The following is a 19,059-nucleotide window of genomic DNA, read 5'->3' as shown; positions in this document are numbered from 1 at the left end:
CACGGTGGAGTCTGTATTACACGTGTGATATTACGCCTGTATATATGAGGTTGTTGGGGGATATATACGTCCGCTCTGTCTCCGCCATCACCCCTAGACCTCTGTACTTTCCCCCAGAAACCGCAGAGCTCACAATCTGATTTGGATGCTGATTGTCAGCAGCGGTTCTGGGGTCAGGCTGGGATTGGGGCGCAGACATCGCCCCGCACCTGCACACATACGTCCTGATACGCACACAGCACGCGTGGAGATCAGACAGCCGCAGTGTGCTGTTGTCTCTCCTCCCTCTCCTCTCTCCTCTCCTCCCCTCCCCATCACACAGACCCCCTCCCATCCCCTCAGCCCTGCTTCCATCTCTCCGCCTGCCGGTAACGGAGGTAAGAGGGGGGGCACACACCAAATAATGGGAGAGAGGGGGGATGGGGAGGGGGGCAGCAGGGACACAGGGGGCGTCAGTGGGGACCCTATATTGCAGGGCTGCGCTCCATAGTCACACACGTATAGGTGTATACACCGGTGTCAGGCCTGTGCTGTCATCACTCTGCGGTCATCACCGGGTGGATTATTATATTACACCACAGCAGCATCCATGTATACAGATGGCGGAGAGGTCACCTGCCGTATACATCTGTGTGCAGACCACACCGTACGCTGCCCGCCACCGCCGCCTGTGTGTCATATCACTGCTGCCGGATCATTCTACAGATTATGTGCGTAATATGGACATGTGCCTGCCTGTCTGCGTGTGTGCACAGCTACGGTACCGTGCGTCTGTGCAGACTGTGCCGGTGCCATGTCTGGTGTCGTATATGGTGTATGTGCTGCGCTCACAGCCACACACAGAGATGTATGTATCACTACAGAGGTGTATATGTACACACGGGCACACGGGCACACATATGTACATACACATGCACACACATATGTACAGACATACACATGGAAACACAGATGTATACACATACACATGCACACACATATGTACAGACATACACATGGAAACACAGATGTATACACATACACATGCACACACATATGTACAGACATACACATGGAAACACAGATGAACACACACATGCACACACATATATACACACATACACATGCACACACATATGTACGGACATACACATGGACACACTTATGTATACACACACACACCTGGGAACACAGATGTATACACATACACATGGAAACACAGATGTATACACACACACATGGAAACACAGATGTACAGACATACACATGGACACACTTATGCATACACACATGCACACACATATATACACACATACACATGCACACACAGATATACAGACATACACATGGACACACTTATGTATACACACATACACATGCACACACAGATATACAGACATACACATGGACACACTTATGTATACACACACACCTGGAAACACAGATGTATACACATGGAAACACAGATGTATACACATACACATGGAAACACAGATGTATACACATACACATGGAAACACAGATGTACATACATACACATGCACACACAGATGTATACACATACACATGGAAACACAGATGTACACACATACACATGGACACACTTATGTATGCACACACACCTTGAAACACAGATGTACACACACATGGAAATACTTATATCCATACATACACATGCACACACATATGTACACACATACACATGGAAACACAGATGTACACACATACACATGGAAACAGAAATGTGCACACATACTGTTACGTCACCACCGGAGTCCGCTCCTGCGACTTCTGCTCCGATCGCCAGGCGACGCCCTGTTCCCGCTGTGGATGGTGCTGGTGATGGGAGAGGAGTTGATGCCAGCGGTGCTGGTGGCCGCACACTCCGCTCATCCACTGGGCTGGGTTTCCTTGGGATCTGCAGTACCACTGGCTGACTGTGGGTGGCGTGTGTCTTCCAGCTGAAGTTGCCAGCGTTCAGCTACAGCCAATGGGAAGACACCACACCCTTCTTATTCCCCTCCTGTCTGCTGACCACTGCCAGAGATAGTTCTGATTTCCTTGTTCCTGTCCCGCTCTGTTCTGTTTGGTGATTCCTGTGTTCTGACTTCTGCGTGTTTTCTGACTACCCTTCTGCTGCTGTTTATGTACCTCGCTGCCCGATCCGGATTTGACCTCTGCTTCGTTTTCTGATTACGTCCTTGCCTGCGTGATTTGCATTTCCCTGTTTTGCATTTCCTAGTTTGACCCTGCCTGACGACTACTCTCATCGGACTGCAGCCTTCCACAGGTAGTGATCTCCAGGGCCCTGTGTAATCTCAAATCCCTGTATAGGGGTTAAAGGGTTTCAGGTTTCTGGGGGTCCTGCTTGATGAGGGGCTTCCCTCTAGCCTGTCCATTACATCCCATCTGAGTGTGTGGAGCCAGGCAGGCGTTACACATACACATGGAAACAATTATGTACACACAAACACATTCACACTCTTGTGTACACACATTCACATGGAAACACATATGTATACACATTTACACACATACACATGCACACATATGCATACACATGCACAGAGAAGTGTACATATATATACACATGCACACACACACACATATATATATATATATATATATATATATATACTTATGTACAAACACACACACACACACACACATATATATATATACACATGTACTCACATATGTATACACATGCAAAGACATACATATATGTACATACACATGCACATACTTAAATACACATATACACATACAGATATTTCCATGCGCGCACACATACAGGGCGTTGCATGTGTGCATACATGGAAACACATACATACATACATACATATTAGCTTGATTACACATTTATTTTTTGCCTTATTGACCCTTATTATGACAATAAGTATTGGGGGTTCAGTCTGCTGCGGGCTTACAGTCAGGGGTGTCGGCTGCTCAGGGTTTCAGTTCGTCAGTCATTTATAGTCACAATTCATTGCTGAAGCTCAGTGCCTGGAGCGCCTGACATTGGGATATTATAGGCCTTAAGGCTGCTTTACACGAGACGATCTATGGTGCGATAGATCGTCGGGTCACGGTTTTTGTGACGCACATCCGGCATCGCTTGTGACGTCGGGCTGTGTGACACCTCCGAGCGACGCAGTATCGCTCACAAATCGTAAGTCGTGTACTCGTCTTTCGGTTTCATAATCTCGTTTAATTAAAATGGCGCCGGTTGCTCATCGTTCCCGGGGCAGGACACGCCGCTCCGTGTGACACCCCGGGAACGATGAACAGCAGCTTACATCCATCCCGCGGCACCCGCCAGCTATGCGGAAGGAAGGAGGTGGGCGGGATGTTTACTTCCCGCTCATCTCCACCCCTCCGCATCTATTGGGCGGCCGCTCTCTGACGTCGCTGTGACGCCGAACGTCCCTCACACTCCAGGAAGAGGATGTTCGCCGCACACAGCGAGGTCGCTCAGCAGGTAAGTACATGTGACTGGGGTTAACGACTTTGTGCGCCACGGGCAACTAATTGCCCGTCACGCACAAACGACGGGGGCGGGAACAATCGATCATGAAATTGTACGATAGATCGTACCGTGTAAAGCAGGCTTTAGACGTGATAAACACCCATCATATGTAATGAAGTGAGAGCACAGATGTCAGACATTACGTATGTAGCGTATGCATAGATTCCAGCCACCCGCTGTTACCTGTTAATTTCACTCCTCTTTTTTTCTTCCTCTCTTCCTTCTACACTTCTATATTTCTTTTTAAGATCATTCTCCTTTCTATTTCTTCCAATTCCCCATCGACACTTCCTTATGATTTCTTTCTTACCTTACTTCCGCTCTTCTATATTTCTTCCTCTGTTCCTACCTCTCCTCTGTTCCCATCTCTCCTCTGTTTCTACCTGTCCTCTGTTACTAGCTCTCCTTTATTCCTACCTCTCCTCTGTTCCTATCTCTCCTCTGTTCCTAACTCTCCTCTGTTCCTAACTCTCCTCTGTTCCCATCTCTCCTCTGTTACTATCTCTCCTCTGTTCCTAACTCTCCTCTGTTCCTAGCTCTCCTCTGTTCCTAGCTCTCCTCTGTTCCTAGCTCTCCTCTGTTCCTAGCTCTCCTCTGTTCCTATCTCTCCTCTGTTCCTACCTCTCCTCTGTTCCTATCTCTCCTCTGTTCCCATCTCTCCTCTGTTCCTAGCTCTCCTCTGTTCCTAGCTCTCCTCTGTTCCTAACTCTCCTCTGTTCCTAACTCTCCTCTGTTCCTAGCTCTCCTCTGTTCCTAGCTCTCCTCTGTTCCTAGCTCTACTCTGTTCCTAGCTCTCCTCTGTTCCTATCTCTCCTCTGTTCCCATCTCTCCTCTGTTCATATCTCTCCTCTGTTCCTAGCTCTCTTCTGTTCCTATCTCTCCTCTGTTCCTATCTCTCCTCTGTTCCTATCTCTCCTCTGTTTCTATCTCTCCTCTGTTCCTAGCTCTCCTCTGTTCCTAGCTCTCTTCTGTTCCTATCTCTCCTCTGTTCCTAGCTCTCTTCTGTTCCTAACTCTCCTCTGTTCCTACCTCTCCTCTGTTCCTACCTCTCCTCTGTTCCTAACTCTCCTCTGTTCCTAACTCTCCTCTGTTCCTACCTCTCCTCTGTTCCTAGCTCTCTTCTGTTCCTACCTCTCCTCTGTTCCTAGCTCTCCTCTGTTCCTAGCTCTCCTCTGTTCCTAACTCTCCTCTGTTCCTAACTCTCCTCTGTTCCTACCTCTCCTCTGTTCCTAGCTCTCTTCTGTTCCTACCTCTCCTCTGTTCCTAGCTCTCCTCTGTTCCTAGCTCTCTTCTGTTCCTATCTCTCCTCTGTTCCTACCTCTCCTCTGTTCCTACCTCTCCTCTGTTCCTAGCTCTCCTCTGTTCCTAGCTCTCCTCTGTTCCTATCTCTCCTCTGTTCCTAGCTCTCCTCTGTTCCTACCTCTCCTCTGTTCTTAGCTCTCCTCTGTTCCTAACTCTCTTCTGTTCTTAGCTCTCCTCTGTTCCTAGCTCTCCTCTGTTCCTAGCTCTCCTCTGTTTCTAGCCCTCCTCTGTTCCTATCTCACATGTGTTACTATCTCTCTTCTGTTACTATCTCTCATCTGTTCCTAGCTCTCCTCTGTTCCTAGCTCTCCTCTGTTCCTAGCTCTCCTCTGTTCCTAGCTCTCTTCTGTTCCTAGCTCTCCTCTGTTCCTAGCTCTCCTCTGTTCCTAGCTCTCCTCTGTTCCTAGCTCTCCTCTGTTTCTATCTCTCCTCTGTTACTATCTCTCCTCTGTTCCTAGCTCTCCTCTGTTCCTAGCTCTCCTCTGTTCCTATCTCTCCTCTGTTCCCATCTCTCCTCTGTTCCTACCTCTCCTCTGTTCCTAGCTCTCCTCTGTTCCTAGCTCTCCTCTGTTCCTAGCTCTCCTCTGTTCCTATCTCTCCTCTGTTCCTAGCTCTCCTCTGTTCCTAGCTCTCCTCTGTTCCTAGTTATCTTCTGTTCCTAGCTCTCCTCTGTTCCTATCTCTCCTTTGTTTCTACCTCTCCTCTGTTCCTACCTCTCCTCTGTTCCCATCTCTCCTCTGTTCCTATCTCTCCTCTGATTCTACCTCTCCTCTGTTCCTACCTCTCCTCTGTTCCCATCTCTCCTCTGTTACTAGCTCTCCTCTGTTCCTATCTCTCCTTTGTTTCTACCTCTCCTCTGTTCCTATCTCTCCTCTGTTCCTATCTCTCCTCTGTTCCCATCTCTCCTCTGTTAATATCTCTCCTCTGTTCCTACCTCTCAAATGTTCCTATCTCTCCTCTGTTCCTATCTCTCCTCTGTTTCTACCTCTCCTCTGTTTCTACCTCTCCTCTGTTCCTACCTCTCATCTGTTCCTACCTCTCCTCTGTTCCCATCTCTCCTCTGTTCCTACCTCTCCTCTGTTCCTAGCTCTCCTCTGTTCCTAGCTCTCCTCTGTTCCTAGCTCTCCTCTGTTCCTATCTCTCCTCTGTTCCTAGCTCTCCTCTGTTCCTAGCTCTCCTCTGTTCCTAGTTATCTTCTGTTCCTAGCTCTCCTCTGTTCCTATCTCACCTTTGTTTCTACCTCTCCTATGTTCCTACCTCTCCTCTGTTCCCATCTCTCCTCTGTTCCTATCTCTCCTCTGATTCTACCTCTCCTCTGTTCCTACCTCTCCTCTGTTCCCATCTCTCCTCTGTTACTAGCTCTCCTCTGTTCCTATCTCTCCTTTGTTTCTACCTCTCCTCTGTTCCTATCTCTCCTCTGTTCCTATCTCTCCTCTGTTCCCATCTCTCCTCTGTTACTATCTCTCCTCTGTTCCTACCTCTCCTCTGTTCCTATCTCTCCTCTGTTCCTATCTCTCCTCTGTTTCTACCTCTCCTCTGTTTCTACCTCTCCTCTGTTTCTACCTCTCCTCTGTTCCTACCTCTCCTCTGTTCCTACCTCTCCTCTGTTCCTATCTCTCCTCTGTTCCTATCTCTCCTCTGTTCCTACCTCTCCTCTGTTTCTACCTCTCCTCTGTTCCTATCTCTCCTCTGTTCCTATCTCTCCTCTGTTTCTACCTCTCCTCTGTTTCTACCTCTCCTCTGTTCCTACCTCTCCTCTGTTCCTACCTCTCCTCTGTTCCTACCTCTCCTCTGTTCCTACCTCTCCTCTGTTCCTACCTCTCCTCTGTTCCTACCTCTCCTCTGTTCCTACCTCTCCTCTGTTCCTACCTCTCCTCTGTTCCTAGCTCTTTTCTGTTCCTAGCTCTCCTCTGTTCCTATCTCTCCTCTGTTCCTATCTCTCCTCTGTTCCCACCTCTCCTCTGTTCCTACCTCTCCTCTGTTCCTATCTCTCCTCTGTTCCTATCTCTCCTCTGTTCCTATCTTTCCTCTGTTCCTACCTCTCCTCTGTTCCTACCTCTCCTCTGTTACTACCACTCCTATGTTCGTATCTCTCCTCTGTTACTATCTCTCCTCTGTTACTATCTCTCCTCTGTTACTATCTCTCCTCTGTTACTATCTCTCCTCTGTTCCTACCTCTCCTCTGTTCCTACTTCTTCTCTGTTACTCTCTCTCCTCTGTTCCTATCTCTCCTCTGTTCCTACCTCTCCTCTTTTCCTACCTCTCCTCTGTTCCTACTTCTCCTTTGTTACTCTCTCTCCTCTGTTCCTATCTCTCCTCTGTTCCTACCTGTCCTCTGTTCCTATCTCTCCTCTGTTCCTATCTCTCCTCTGTTCCTAACTCTCCTCTGTTCCTATCTCTCCTCTATTCCTACCTCTCCTCTGTTACTAGCTCTCCTCTGTTCCTAGCTCACCTCTGTTCCTAGCTCTCCTCTGTTCCTAGCTCTCCTCTGTTCCTAGTTATCCTCTGTTCCTAGCTCTCCTCTGTTCCTAGCTCTCCTCTGTTCCTATCTCTCCTCTGTTCCTACCTCTCCTCTGTTCCCATCTCTCCTCTGTTCCTATCTCTCCTCTGATTCTACCTCTCCTCTGTTCCTACCTCTCCTCTGTTCCTATCTCTCCTCTGTTCCCATCTCTCCTCTGTTACTATCTCTCCTCTGTTCCTATCTCTCCTCTGTTACTAGCTCTCCTTTATTCCTATCTCTCCTCTGTTCCCATCTCTCCTCTGTTCCTAGCTCTCCTCTGTTCCTAGCTCTCCTCTGTTCCTACCTCTCCTCTGTTCCTATCTCTCCTCTGTTCCTAACTCTCCTCTGTTCCTATCTCTCCTCTATTCCTATCTCTCCTCTGTTACTAGCTCTCCTTTATTCCTATCTCTCCTCTGTTCCCATCTCTCCTCTGTTCCTAGCTCTCCTCTGTTCCTAGCTCTCCTCTGTTCCTACCTCTCCTCTGTTCCTATCTCTCCTCTGTTCCTATCTCTCCTCTGTTCCTATCTCTCCTCTGTTTCTACCTCTCCTCTGTTTCTACCTCTCCTCTGTTTCTACCTCTCCTCTGTTCCTACCTCTTCTCTGTTCCTACCTCTCCTCTGTTCCTTTCTCTCCTCTGTTCCTACCTCTCCTCTGTTCCTACCTCTCCTCTGTTCTTATCTCTCCTCTGTTCATATCTCTCCTCTGTTCCCACCTCTCCTCTGTTCCTACCTCTCCTCTGTTCCTACCTCTCCTCTGTTCCTATCTCTCCTCTGTTGCAACATCTCCTCTGTTCCTACTTCTCCTCTGTTACTCTCTCTCCTCTGTTCCTATCCCTCCTCTGTTCCTACCTCTCCTCTGTTCCTACCTCTCCTCTGTTCCTATCTCTCCTCTGTTGCTATCTCTCCTCTGTTCCTAGCTCTCCTCTGTTCCTAGCTCTCCTCTGTTACTACCACTCCTATGTTCGTATCTCTCCTCTGTTACTACCTCTCCTCTGTTACTATCTCTCCTCTGTTACTATCTCTCCTCTGTTACTATCTCTCCTCTGTTCCTTTCTCTCCTCTGTTCCTTTCTCTCCTGTGTTACTACCTCTCCTCTGTTACTATCTCTCCTCTGTTACTATCTCTCCTCTGTTACTATCTCTCCTCTTTTCCTACCTCTCCTCTGTTCCTACCTCTCCTCTGTTCCTACTTCTTCTCTGTTACTCTCTCTCCTCTGTTCCTATCTCTCCTCTGTTCCTACCTCTCCTCTTTTCCTACCTCTCCTCTGTTCCTACTTCTCCTTTGTTACTCTCTCTCCTCTGTTCCTATCTCTCCTCTGTTCCTACCTGTCCTCTGTTCCTATCTCTCCTCTGTTCCTACCTGTCCTCTGTTCCTATCGCTCCTCTGTTCCTAACTCTCCTCTGTTCCTATCTCTCCTCTATTCCTACCTCTCCTCTGTTACTAGCTCTCCTCTGTTCCTAGCTCACCTCTGTTCCTAGCTCTCCTCTGTTCCTAGCTCTCCTCTGTTCCTAGTTATCCTCTGTTCCTAGCTCTCCTCTGTTCCTAGCTCTCCTCTGTTCCTATCTCTCCTCTGTTCCTACCTCTCCTCTGTTCCCATCTCTCCTCTGTTCCTGTCTCTCCTCTGATTCTACCTCTCCTCTGTTCCTACCTCTCCTCTGTTCCTATCTCTCCTCTGTTCCCATCTCTCCTCTGTTACTATCTCTCCTCTGTTCCTATCTCTCCTCTGTTACTAGCTCTCCTTTATTCCTATCTCTCCTCTGTTCCCATCTCTCCTCTGTTACTAGCTCTCCTTTATTCCTATCTCTCCTCTGTTCCCATCTCTCCTCTGTTCCTAGCTCTCCTCTGTTCCTAGCTCTCCTCTGTTCCTACCTCTCCTCTGTTCCTATCTCTCCTCTGTTCCTAACTCTCCTCTGTTCCTATCTCTCCTCTATTCCTATCTCTCCTCTGTTACTAGCTCTCCTTTATTCCTATCTCTCCTCTGTTCCCATCTCTCCTCTGTTCCTAGCTCTCCTCTGTTCCTAGCTCTCCTCTGTTCCTACCTCTCCTCTGTTCCTATCTCTCCTCTGTTCCTATCTCTCCTCTGTTCCTATCTCTCCTCTGTTTCTACCTCTCCTCTGTTTCTACCTCTCCTCTGTTCCTAGCTCTCCTCTGTTCCTACCTCTTCTCTGTTCCTACCTCTCCTCTGTTCCTTTCTCTCCTCTGTTCCTACCTCTCCTCTGTTCCTACCTCTCCTCTGTTCTTATCTCTCCTCTGTTCATATCTCTCCTCTGTTCCCACCTCTCCTCTGTTCCTACCTCTCCTCTGTTCCTACCTCTCCTCTGTTCCTATCTCTCCTCTGTTGCAACATCTCCTCTGTTCCTACTTCTCCTCTGTTACTCTCTCTCCTCTGTTCCTATCCCTCCTCTGTTCCTACCTCTCCTCTGTTCCTACCTCTCCTCTGTTCCTATCTCTCCTCTGTTCCTATCTCTCCTCTGTTCCTAGCTCTCCTCTGTTCCTAGCTCTCCTCTGTTACTACCACTCCTATGTTCGTATCTCTCCTCTGTTACTACCTCTCCTCTGTTACTATCTCTCCTCTGTTACTATCTCTCCTCTGTTACTATCTCTCCTCTGTTCCTTTCTCTCCTCTGTTCCTTTCTCTCCTCTGTTACTACCTCTCCTCTGTTACTATCTCTCCTCTGTTACTATCTCTCCTCTGTTACTATCTCTCCTCTTTTCCTACCTCTCCTCTGTTCCTACTTCTCCTCTGTTACTCTCTCTCCTCTGTTCCTATCTCTCCTCTGTTCCTATCTCTCCTCTGTTCCTACCTGTCCTCTGTTACTCTATTCCTATCTCTCCTCTGTTACTAGCTCTCCTTTATTCCTATCTCTCCTCTGTTCCTACCTCTCCTCTGTTACTACCTCTCCTCTGTTCCTACCTCTCCTCTGTTCCTACCTCTCCTCTGTTCCTAGTCCTCCTCTGTTCCTAGCTCTCCTCTGTTCTTAGCTCTCCTCTGTTCCTAGCCCTCCTCTGTGCCTAGCTCTCCTCTGTTCCTAGCTCTCCTCTGTTCCTAGCTCTCTTCTGTTCCTAGATCTCCTCCTTGTTACTACCTCTCCTCTGTTCTTTCTTCTCCTCTGTTCCTATCTCTCCTCTGTTCCTATCTCTCCTCTGTTCCTAGCTCTCCTCTGTTTCTAGCTCTCCTCTGTTCCTAGCTCTCCTCTGTTCCTAGTCCTCCTCTGTTCCTAGTTCTCCTTTGTTCCTATCTCTCCTCTGTTACTATCTCTCCTCTGTTACTATCTCTCCTCTGTTCCTATCTCTCCTCTGTTACTACCTCTCCTCTGTTACTACCTCTCCTCTGTTCCTACCTCTCCTCTGTTCATAGCTCTCCTCTGTTCCTATCTCTCCTCTGTTCCTAGCTCTCCTCTGTTCCTAGCTCTTCTCTGTTCCTAGCTCTCCTCTGTTCCTAGCTCTCTTCTGTTCCTAGCTCTCCTCTGTTCCTAGCTCTCTTCTGTTCCTAGATCTCCTCCTTGTTACTACCTCTCTTCTGTTCCTAGCTCTCCTCTGTTCCTAGCTCTCTTCTGTTCCTAGCTCTCCTCTGTTCCTATCTCTCCTCTGTTCCTATCTCTCCCCTGTTCCTAGATCTCCTCCTTGTTACTACCTCTCTTCTGTTCCTAGCTCTCCTCTGTTCCTAGATCTCCTCTGTTCCTAGATCTCCTCCTTGTTACTACCTCTCCTCTGTTCCTAGCTCTCCTCTGTTCCTATCTCTCCCCTGTTACTAGATCTCCTCCTTGTTACTACCTCTCCTCTGTTCCTAGCTCTCCTCTGTTCCTAGCCCTCCTCTGTTCCTAGCCCTCCTCTGTTCCTAGCTCTCCTCTGTTCCTAGCTCTCCTCTGTTCCTAGCTCTCCTCTGTTCCTAGCTCTCTTCTGTTCCTATCTCTCCTCTGTTCCTAGCTCTCCTCTGTTCCTAGCTCTCCTCTGTTCCTAGCTCTCCTCTGTTCCTAGCTCTCCTCTGTTCCTAGGTCTCCTCTGTTCCTAGCTCTCCTCTGTTAATAGCTCTCTTCTGTTCCTAGCTCTCCTCTGTTCCTAGCTCTCTTCTGTTCCTATCTCTCCTCTGTTCCTATCTCTCCCCTGTTACTAGATCTCCTCCTTGTTACTACCTCTCCTCTGTTCCTAGCTCTCCTCTGTTCCTAGCTCTCCTCTGTTCCTATCTCTCCTCTGTTCCTAGCTCTCCTCTGTTCCTAGCTCTCCTCTGTTCCTAGCCTTCCCCTTTCCTAGCTCTCCTCTGTTCCTAGCTCTCCTCTGTTCCTAGCTCTCCTCTGTTCCTAGTCCTCCTCTGTTCCTAGTTCTCCTTTGTTCCTATTTCTCCTCTGTTACTATCTCTCCTCTGTTACTATCTCTCCTCTGTTCCTATCTCTCCTCTGTTACTACCTCTCCTCTGTTACTACCTCTCCTCTGTTCCTACCTCTCCTCTGTTCATAGCTCTCCTCTGTTCCTATCTCTCCTCTGTTCCTAGCTCTCCTCTGTTCCTATCTCTCCTCTGTTCCTAGCTCTCCTCTGTTCCTAGCTCTTCTCTGTTCCTAGCTCTCCTCTGTTCCTAGCTCTCTTCTGTTCCTAGCTCTCCTCTGTTCCTAGCTCTCTTCTGTTCCTAGATCTCCTCCTTGTTACTACCTCTCTTCTGTTCCTAGCTCTCCTCTGTTCCTAGCTCTCTTCTGTTCCTAGCTCTCCTCTGTTCCTATCTCTCCTCTGTTCCTATCTCTCCCCTGTTCCTAGATCTCCTCCTTGTTACTACCTCTCTTCTGTTCCTAGCTCTCCTCTGTTCCTAGCTCTCCTCTGTTCCTAGATCTCCTCCTTGTTACTACCTCTCCTCTGTTCCTAGCTCTCCTCTGTTCCTAGCTCTCTTCTCTTCCTATCTCTCCTCTGTTCCTATCTCTCCCCTGTTACTAGATCTCCTCCTTGTTACTACCTCTCCTCTGTTCCTAGCTCTCCTCTGTTCCTAGCCCTCCTCTGTTCCTAGCCCTCCTCTGTTCCTAGCTCTCCTCTGTTCCTAGCTCTCTTCTGTTCCTATCTCTCCTCTGTTCCTAGCTCTCTTCTGTTCCTATCTCTCCTCTGTTCCTAGCTCTCCTCTGTTCCTAGCTCTCCTCTGTTCCTAGGTCTCCTCTGTTCCTAGCTCTCCTCTGTTAATAGCTCTCTTCTGTTCCTATCTCTCCTCTGTTCCTAGCTCTCTTCTGTTCCTAGCTCTCCTCTGTTCCTAGCTCTCCTCTGTTCCTAGCTCTCCTCTGTTCCTAGCTCTCCTCTGTTCCTAGCTCTCCTCTGTTCCTAGCTCTCCTCTGTTCCTAGCCCTCCTCTGTTCCTAGCTCTCCTCTGTTCCTAGCTCTCCTCTGTTCCTAGCTCTCCTCTGTTCCTAGCTCTCCTCTGTTCCTAGGTCTCCTCTGTTCCTAGCTCTCCTCTGTTCCTAGCTCTCCTCTGTTCCTAGGTCTCCGTCTTGTTCCTATCTCCCCGACCTTTTCCGATCTCTCCTATCTCTGTTACTACCTCTTCTCTTTATTAGGCTTTGCTCCCACGTGCATTTGATGGCAGGCTGATAAAACATTGGATAGCACTCGCCCCAATGTTAAACACTTAAGCGGGCTTTACACGCTACGATTTCGCTACAGCGATCTCGTTGGGGTCACGGATTTTCTGACACACATCCGGCCGCTGTAGCGATGTCGTAGCGTGTGACTCCTAGGAGCAATTTTGGATCGTTGCAAAAACGTTCAAAATCGCTCCTCGTTGACATGGGGGTCCGCTGCCAGTTATCGCTGCTGTCGCAGGGGCGAAGTTGTTCCTCGTTGCGGCAATGCACATCGCTACATGTGACGCCGCAGGAACGAGGAACCTCACCTTACCTGCCTCCGGCCACAATGCGGAGGGAAGGAGGTGGGCGGGATGTTACGTCCCACTCATCTCAGCCCCTCCGCTTTCATTGGGCGGTCGCTTAGTGACGTCGCTGTGACGCTGAACGGACCGCCCCCTTAGAAAGGAGGCGGTACGCCGGTCACAGTGACGTCGCTATGCAGGTAAGTATGTGTGACAGGGGTGCCAGATTTTGTGCGCGACGGGCAGCGATATGCCCGTTTCGCACAAACGATGGGGGTGGGTCGCATGCCAGCGATATCGGGCCGGATATTGCAGCATGTAAAGCCACCCTTAGGCAGTGTTCACCTGAAATTTTTTTCCTCATGCCGAAGTGGCATGAAAAAAATATTGCAGCATTTGGCAGCGTCTATCTGATCACATACAAGTCTATGGGTGCGTGTGAAACATCCGAGTGCAGTGCGATATCCGCAGAGACGGGCAGGGGAGAAGATGGAGAAATTAATCTCGCTCTGTTCTCCGCACCTGTGATCTGATCGTAGGATTGTATTTAAGTAGATGACACTCGGATCACGCTCGCAGCAGATTCTGAGCCAAGGGTCATTAGCCTCTGCCCTCACTTACTATATACTATATACACTCTCTGTTACGCTCTGTTATATCTTCTCTGTTAATACCTCATGTCTCTGTTGATTCCTCATGTCTCTGCTATTGCCTCGTCTTTCTGCTCCTTCATCTATCCTCTGTTATTACTACATCTATCCTCTGTTGCTGCATCTTTTCTTCTGTTGCTATCTCCTACTGTTATTAACTCTCCTCTCTGTTTTCACTTTTGTTCTGTGTTACTACCTCTGCTCTGTGTTACTATATCATTTCTATTACTACCTTTCTCTGTTTCTACCTGTGCACTCTGGTTTTACATCTTCTCTATTGCTCTCTCACCTCAGCGTTTCTACCTGTGTTCTCTGTCACTACCTCTTCACAGTTACTACCTATGTGCTCTGTTCCCTCGGTTACTACATCTTTACTGTTAATCCTCTCTGTTACATCTTCTCTTTCCTACTTGTGCTCTCTTTTATATCTTCTCTTTTCCTACTTGTGCTCTCTTTTATATCTTCTCTTTTCCTACTTGTGCTCTCTTTTATATCTTCTCTTTTCCTACTTGTGCTCTCTGTTACATCTTCTCTGTTACTAACTCTTCTCTCGGTTGCTACATCTTTGCTGTTAATCCTCTCTGTTACTACATCTTTTGTATACCTATCTTTCTCTGTTACTACTTGTGCTCTCTTTTAAATCTTCTCTTTTCCTACTTGTGCTCTTTTTTATATCTTCTCTTTTTCTACTTGTGCTCTCTTTTATATCTTCTCTTTTACTACTTGTGCTCTCTTTTATATCTTCTCTTTTACTACTTGTGCTCTCTTTTATATCTTCTCTTTTACTACTTGTGCTCTCTGTTACATCTTCTCTTTTCCTACTTGTGATCTCTTTTATATCTTCTCTTTTCCGACTTGTGCTCTCTGTTACATCTTCTCTGTTACTAACTCTTCTCTCGGTTGCTACATCTTTGCTGTTAATCCTCTCTGTTACTACATCTTTTGTATACCTATCTTTCTCTGTTACTACTTGTGCTCTCTTTTAAATCTTCTCTTTTCCTACTTGTGCTCTTTTTTATATCTTCTCTTTTACTACTTGTGCTCTCTTTTATATCTTCTCTTTTACTACTTGTGCTCTCTTTTATATCTTCTCTTTTCCTACTTGTGCTCTCTTTTATATCTTCTCTTTTCCTACTTGTGCTCTCTTTTATATCTTCTCTTTTCCTACTTGTGCTCTCTGTTACATCTTCTCTGTTACTAACTCTTCTCTCGGTTGCTACATCTTTGCTGTTAATCCTCTCTGTTACTACATCTTTTGTATACCTATCTTTCTCTGTTACTACTTGTGCTCTCTTTTAAATCTTCTCTTTTCCTACTTGTGCTCTTTTTTATATCTTCTCTTTTTCTACTTGTGCTCTCTTTTATATCTTCTCTTTTACTACTTGTGCTCTCTTTTATATCTTCTCTTTTACTACTTGTGCTCTCTTTTATATCTTCTCTTTTACTACTTGTGCTCTCTGTTACATCTTCTCTTTTCCTACTTGTGATCTCTTTTATATCTTCTCTTTTCCGACTTGTGCTCTCTGTTACATCTTCTCTGTTACTAACTCTTCTCTCGGTTGCTACATCTTTGCTGTTAATCCTCTCTGTTACTACATCTTTTGTATACCTATCTTTCTCTGTTACTACTTGTGCTCTCTTTTAAATCTTCTCTTTTCCTACTTGTGCTCTTTTTTATATCTTCTCTTTTTCTACTTGTGCTCTCTTTTATATCTTCTCTTTTACTACTTGTGCTCTCTTTTATATCTTCTCTTTTACTACTTGTGCTCTCTTTTATATCTTCTCTTTTCCTACTTGTGCTCTCTTTTATATCTTCTCTTTTCCTACTTGTGCTCTCTGTTACATCTTCTCTGTTACTAACTCTTCTCTCGGTTGCTACATCTTTGCTGTTAATCCTCTCTGTTACTACATCTTTTGTATACCTATCTTTCTCTGTTACTACTTGTGCTCTCTTTTAAATCTTCTCTTTTCCTACTTGTGCTCTTTTTTATATCTTCTCTTTTTCTACTTGTGCTCTCTTTTATATCTTCTCTTTTACTACTTGTGCTCTCTTTTATATCTTCTCTTTTACTACTTGTGCTCTCTTTTATATCTTCTCTTTTACTACTTGTGCTCTCTGTTACATCTTCTCTTTTCCTACTTGTGATCTCTTTTATATCTTCTCTTTTCCGACTTGTGCTCTCTGTTACATCTTCTCTGTTACTAACTCTTCTCTCGGTTGCTACATCTTTGCTGTTAATCCTCTCTGTTACTACATCTTTTGTATACCTATCTTTCTCTGTTACTACTTGTGCTCTCTTTTAAATCTTCTCTTTTCCTACTTGTGCTCTTTTTTATATCTTCTCTTTTTCTACTTGTGCTCTCTTTTATATCTTCTCTTTTACTACTTGTGCTCTCTTTTATATCTTCTCTTTTACTACTTGTGCTCTCTTTTATATCTTCTCTTTTCCTACTTGTGCTCTCTTTTATATCTTCTCTTTTCCTACTTGTGCTCTCTTTTATATCTCCTCTTTTACTACTTGTGCTCTCTTTTATATCTTCTCTTTTCCTACTTGTGCTCTCTTTTATATCTTCTCTTTTCTTACTTGTGCTTTCTTTTATATCTTCTCTTTTCCTACTTGTGCTCTCTTTTATAACTTCTCTTTTCCTACTTGTGCTCTCTTTTATATCTTCTCTTTTACTACATGTGCTCTCTGTTACATCTTCTCTTTTCCTACTTGTGTTCTCTTTTAAATCTTCTCTTTTCCTACTTGTGCTCTCTTTTATATCTTCTCTTTTCCTACTTGTGCTCTCTTTTAAATCTTCTCTTTTCCTACTTGTGCTTTCTTTTATATCTTCTCTTTTCCTACTTGTGCTCTCTTTTATGTCTTCTCTTTTCCTACTTCTGCTCTCTTTTAAATCTTCTCTTTTCCTACTTGTGCTTTCTTTTATGTCTTCTCTTTTCCTACTTCTGCTCTCTTTTATATATTCTCTTTTCCTACTTGTGCTTTCTTTTATATCTTCTCTTTTCCTACTTGTGCTCTCTTTTATAGCTTCTCTTTTCCTTTTTGTGCTCTGTTACATCTTCTCTTTTCCTACTTGTGATCTCTGTTATATCTTCTCTTTTCCTACTTGTTCTTTCTTTTATATCTTCTCTTTTCCTACTTGTGCTGTCTATTACATCTTCTCTTTTACTACTTGTTCTTTCTTTTATATCTTCTCTTTTCCTACTTGTGCTCTGTTTTATATCTTCTCCTTTCCTACTTGTGCTCTCTTTTATAGCTTCTCTTTTCCTACTTGTGCTCTCTTTTACATCTTCTCTTTTCCTACTTGTGCTCTTTTTTTTTATCCTCTCCTTTCCTACTTGTGCTCTCTTTTATGTCTTCTCTTTTCCTACTTGTGCTCTCTTTTATATCTTCTCTTTTCCTACTTGTGCTCTGTTTTATATCCTCTCCTTTCCTACTTGTGGTCTGTTTTATATCTTCTCCTTTCCTACTTGTGCTCTCTTTTATATCTTCTCTTTTACTACTTGTGCTCTCTTTTATATCTTCTCTTTTCCTACTTGTGCTCTCTTTTATATCTTCTCTTTTCCTACTTGTGCTGTTATATCTTGTCTTTTCCTACTTGTGCTCTGTTATTACATCTTCTCTGTTACTGCCTTTCTCTCTTTAAGCTATTTTTATATATAAAAATAACTACATTTACCCTATAATGAAGCCTTTTGATTTGTGGAAGCATACTCTGGTAGAATCTATAAGCCAATGGTAGGATCTTGATGCCCCATGGCTTCTTTTTCTGTTTTCTTGCAGAGAACTATATATGAAGATGTCTTCCAGTCTCCATCTTCTATGAGGAAAAATATTGACTCCAGTTGTTTTTGTGATGACTTTACTATGGGAAACTGTGGAGGCAGCCGCGCGTTCACGATGTCTTCTCTCTGTTGACGCAGTTTGTGTGACCTCCGTATGGGCTGTTCATCAGCGTACCTCTGGCGGCCAAGATATCCTCCACCACTGACTTGTGTCAGGAGAGAGTTCTTCCTCATTCCAAGGACAAGACGTACACACTGACCTGTAGATTTATGCTCTGTACATATTCTTGTATTTATTGTAAAATTGCTGGTAATTGTCCTTTGCATAATCTTTTTTGTGGTCAAATCATGTTGGAGGTTTTTTAGATGACTTTTGCCGATGGACCATCTTCCAGTGTAGCTATTTCTCTACCTGCAGATTAAGTTTTGCCTCCGTCCTTGAAGACAGAGTTGGAGTGGAGGAGATGCATGCCAAATAACGTCTCCATATGGTCAACTTTCATATTCATGTGAAACTGGTGATGTCTTCATAGGAAGAGGAAGCTTCCCCGCACTAACTGTGAAATGTAGGACGGAGGCTCGAAACGTTTCTGAAGAAGTTTTCAGAACAGACTTTATGGATTGATTCCTGAATTGGGACAGGAGCGGGTTCCCGCATGGTCGTCTCTAGACAGTCATTGTAGACGTGAGGTCAGTTTATGTAACTTGACCCACATGAAAGATCGAGAGACATGGCTGTGGGATGAACTTACCAAAGTGAGACACCCCAAGGTAGGGTATACAAAGCATGGCGTCAATTTCTAAGGCGTCTAATCTCATTAGAAGAAATTAAAAACGGTGCCTCAGTCTCAAGATAATAGCGCCAGTTCCACCTCTGACTTTTGATTGACACTAGATAAAGCCCATCATCAGAGCTGTGTGCAGAGGGGGCTGGCTGACAGACTCATTTCAGGTGCTAAGTTAGACACCTTTTCTGTCACTGCCGATTCCTAGACTATTCGAGGACACAGAGAAGGGAGCTGACTTACCTCTTGAAGTCAGTCAGTCTCCTAGACCCCTAAACACACAGCACATATGATGCACCAAAACAAGAAACTCTCAAAAACAAGCCAGAAGTGGAGCTGTGAGACACATTGGTGGCACGTAGGACCGTTTTTAATACAAGATGTTGGTTGTCTACATTTACATATGATAAACACATTAGCTTTTTTTTAAATGGACAGCCCTTTTAACTCCTAAAATTGTGGCATCATTGGTCATAGAAATATTTTATGCCATTGCTTCAGCTCCTGAAGGTGGAAGGGAAGGCTAAAGCTCATAGACTATAGATGACCAGTAATATGACATTACCATCAGCAGAGGCTATGGATTTCAGTGAGAATGGCCAACCAACTAATGTGCATGGAGATATGCAAACTCAGGGGAGAGGGACATCTGGAAGAGGACAAAAGAGTTTTGATGGGACAGAAGTGGCT

The 19,059-nt window shown here is 45.5% G+C and overlaps 1 protein-coding gene across 2 annotated transcripts in view; it reads left to right on the top strand.

The window, feature by feature from the left end:
- The first annotated feature begins 322 nt into the window (after nucleotides 1-322).
- The window catches only part of NYAP1 (neuronal tyrosine phosphorylated phosphoinositide-3-kinase adaptor 1), a 50,613-nt gene continuing 31,876 nt past the window's right edge, over nucleotides 323-19,059 (top strand). For both annotated transcript variants that reach the window (XM_075343275.1, XM_075343276.1), the window contains exons 1-2: nucleotides 323-377; nucleotides 17,583-18,355. In XM_075343275.1, coding sequence (XP_075199390.1) covers nucleotides 18,299-18,355 — 57 coding nt within the window. In that variant the 5' untranslated portion in view covers nucleotides 323-377; nucleotides 17,583-18,298. The remainder of the gene's footprint in view (nucleotides 378-17,582; nucleotides 18,356-19,059) is intronic.

This window comes from Anomaloglossus baeobatrachus, chromosome 4, assembly GCF_048569485.1.
Source record: "Anomaloglossus baeobatrachus isolate aAnoBae1 chromosome 4, aAnoBae1.hap1, whole genome shotgun sequence".
In the NCBI taxonomy this organism is placed as follows: domain Eukaryota; kingdom Metazoa; phylum Chordata; class Amphibia; order Anura; family Aromobatidae; genus Anomaloglossus; species Anomaloglossus baeobatrachus.
This window is presented reverse-complemented; position numbering and strand designations above follow the sequence as displayed.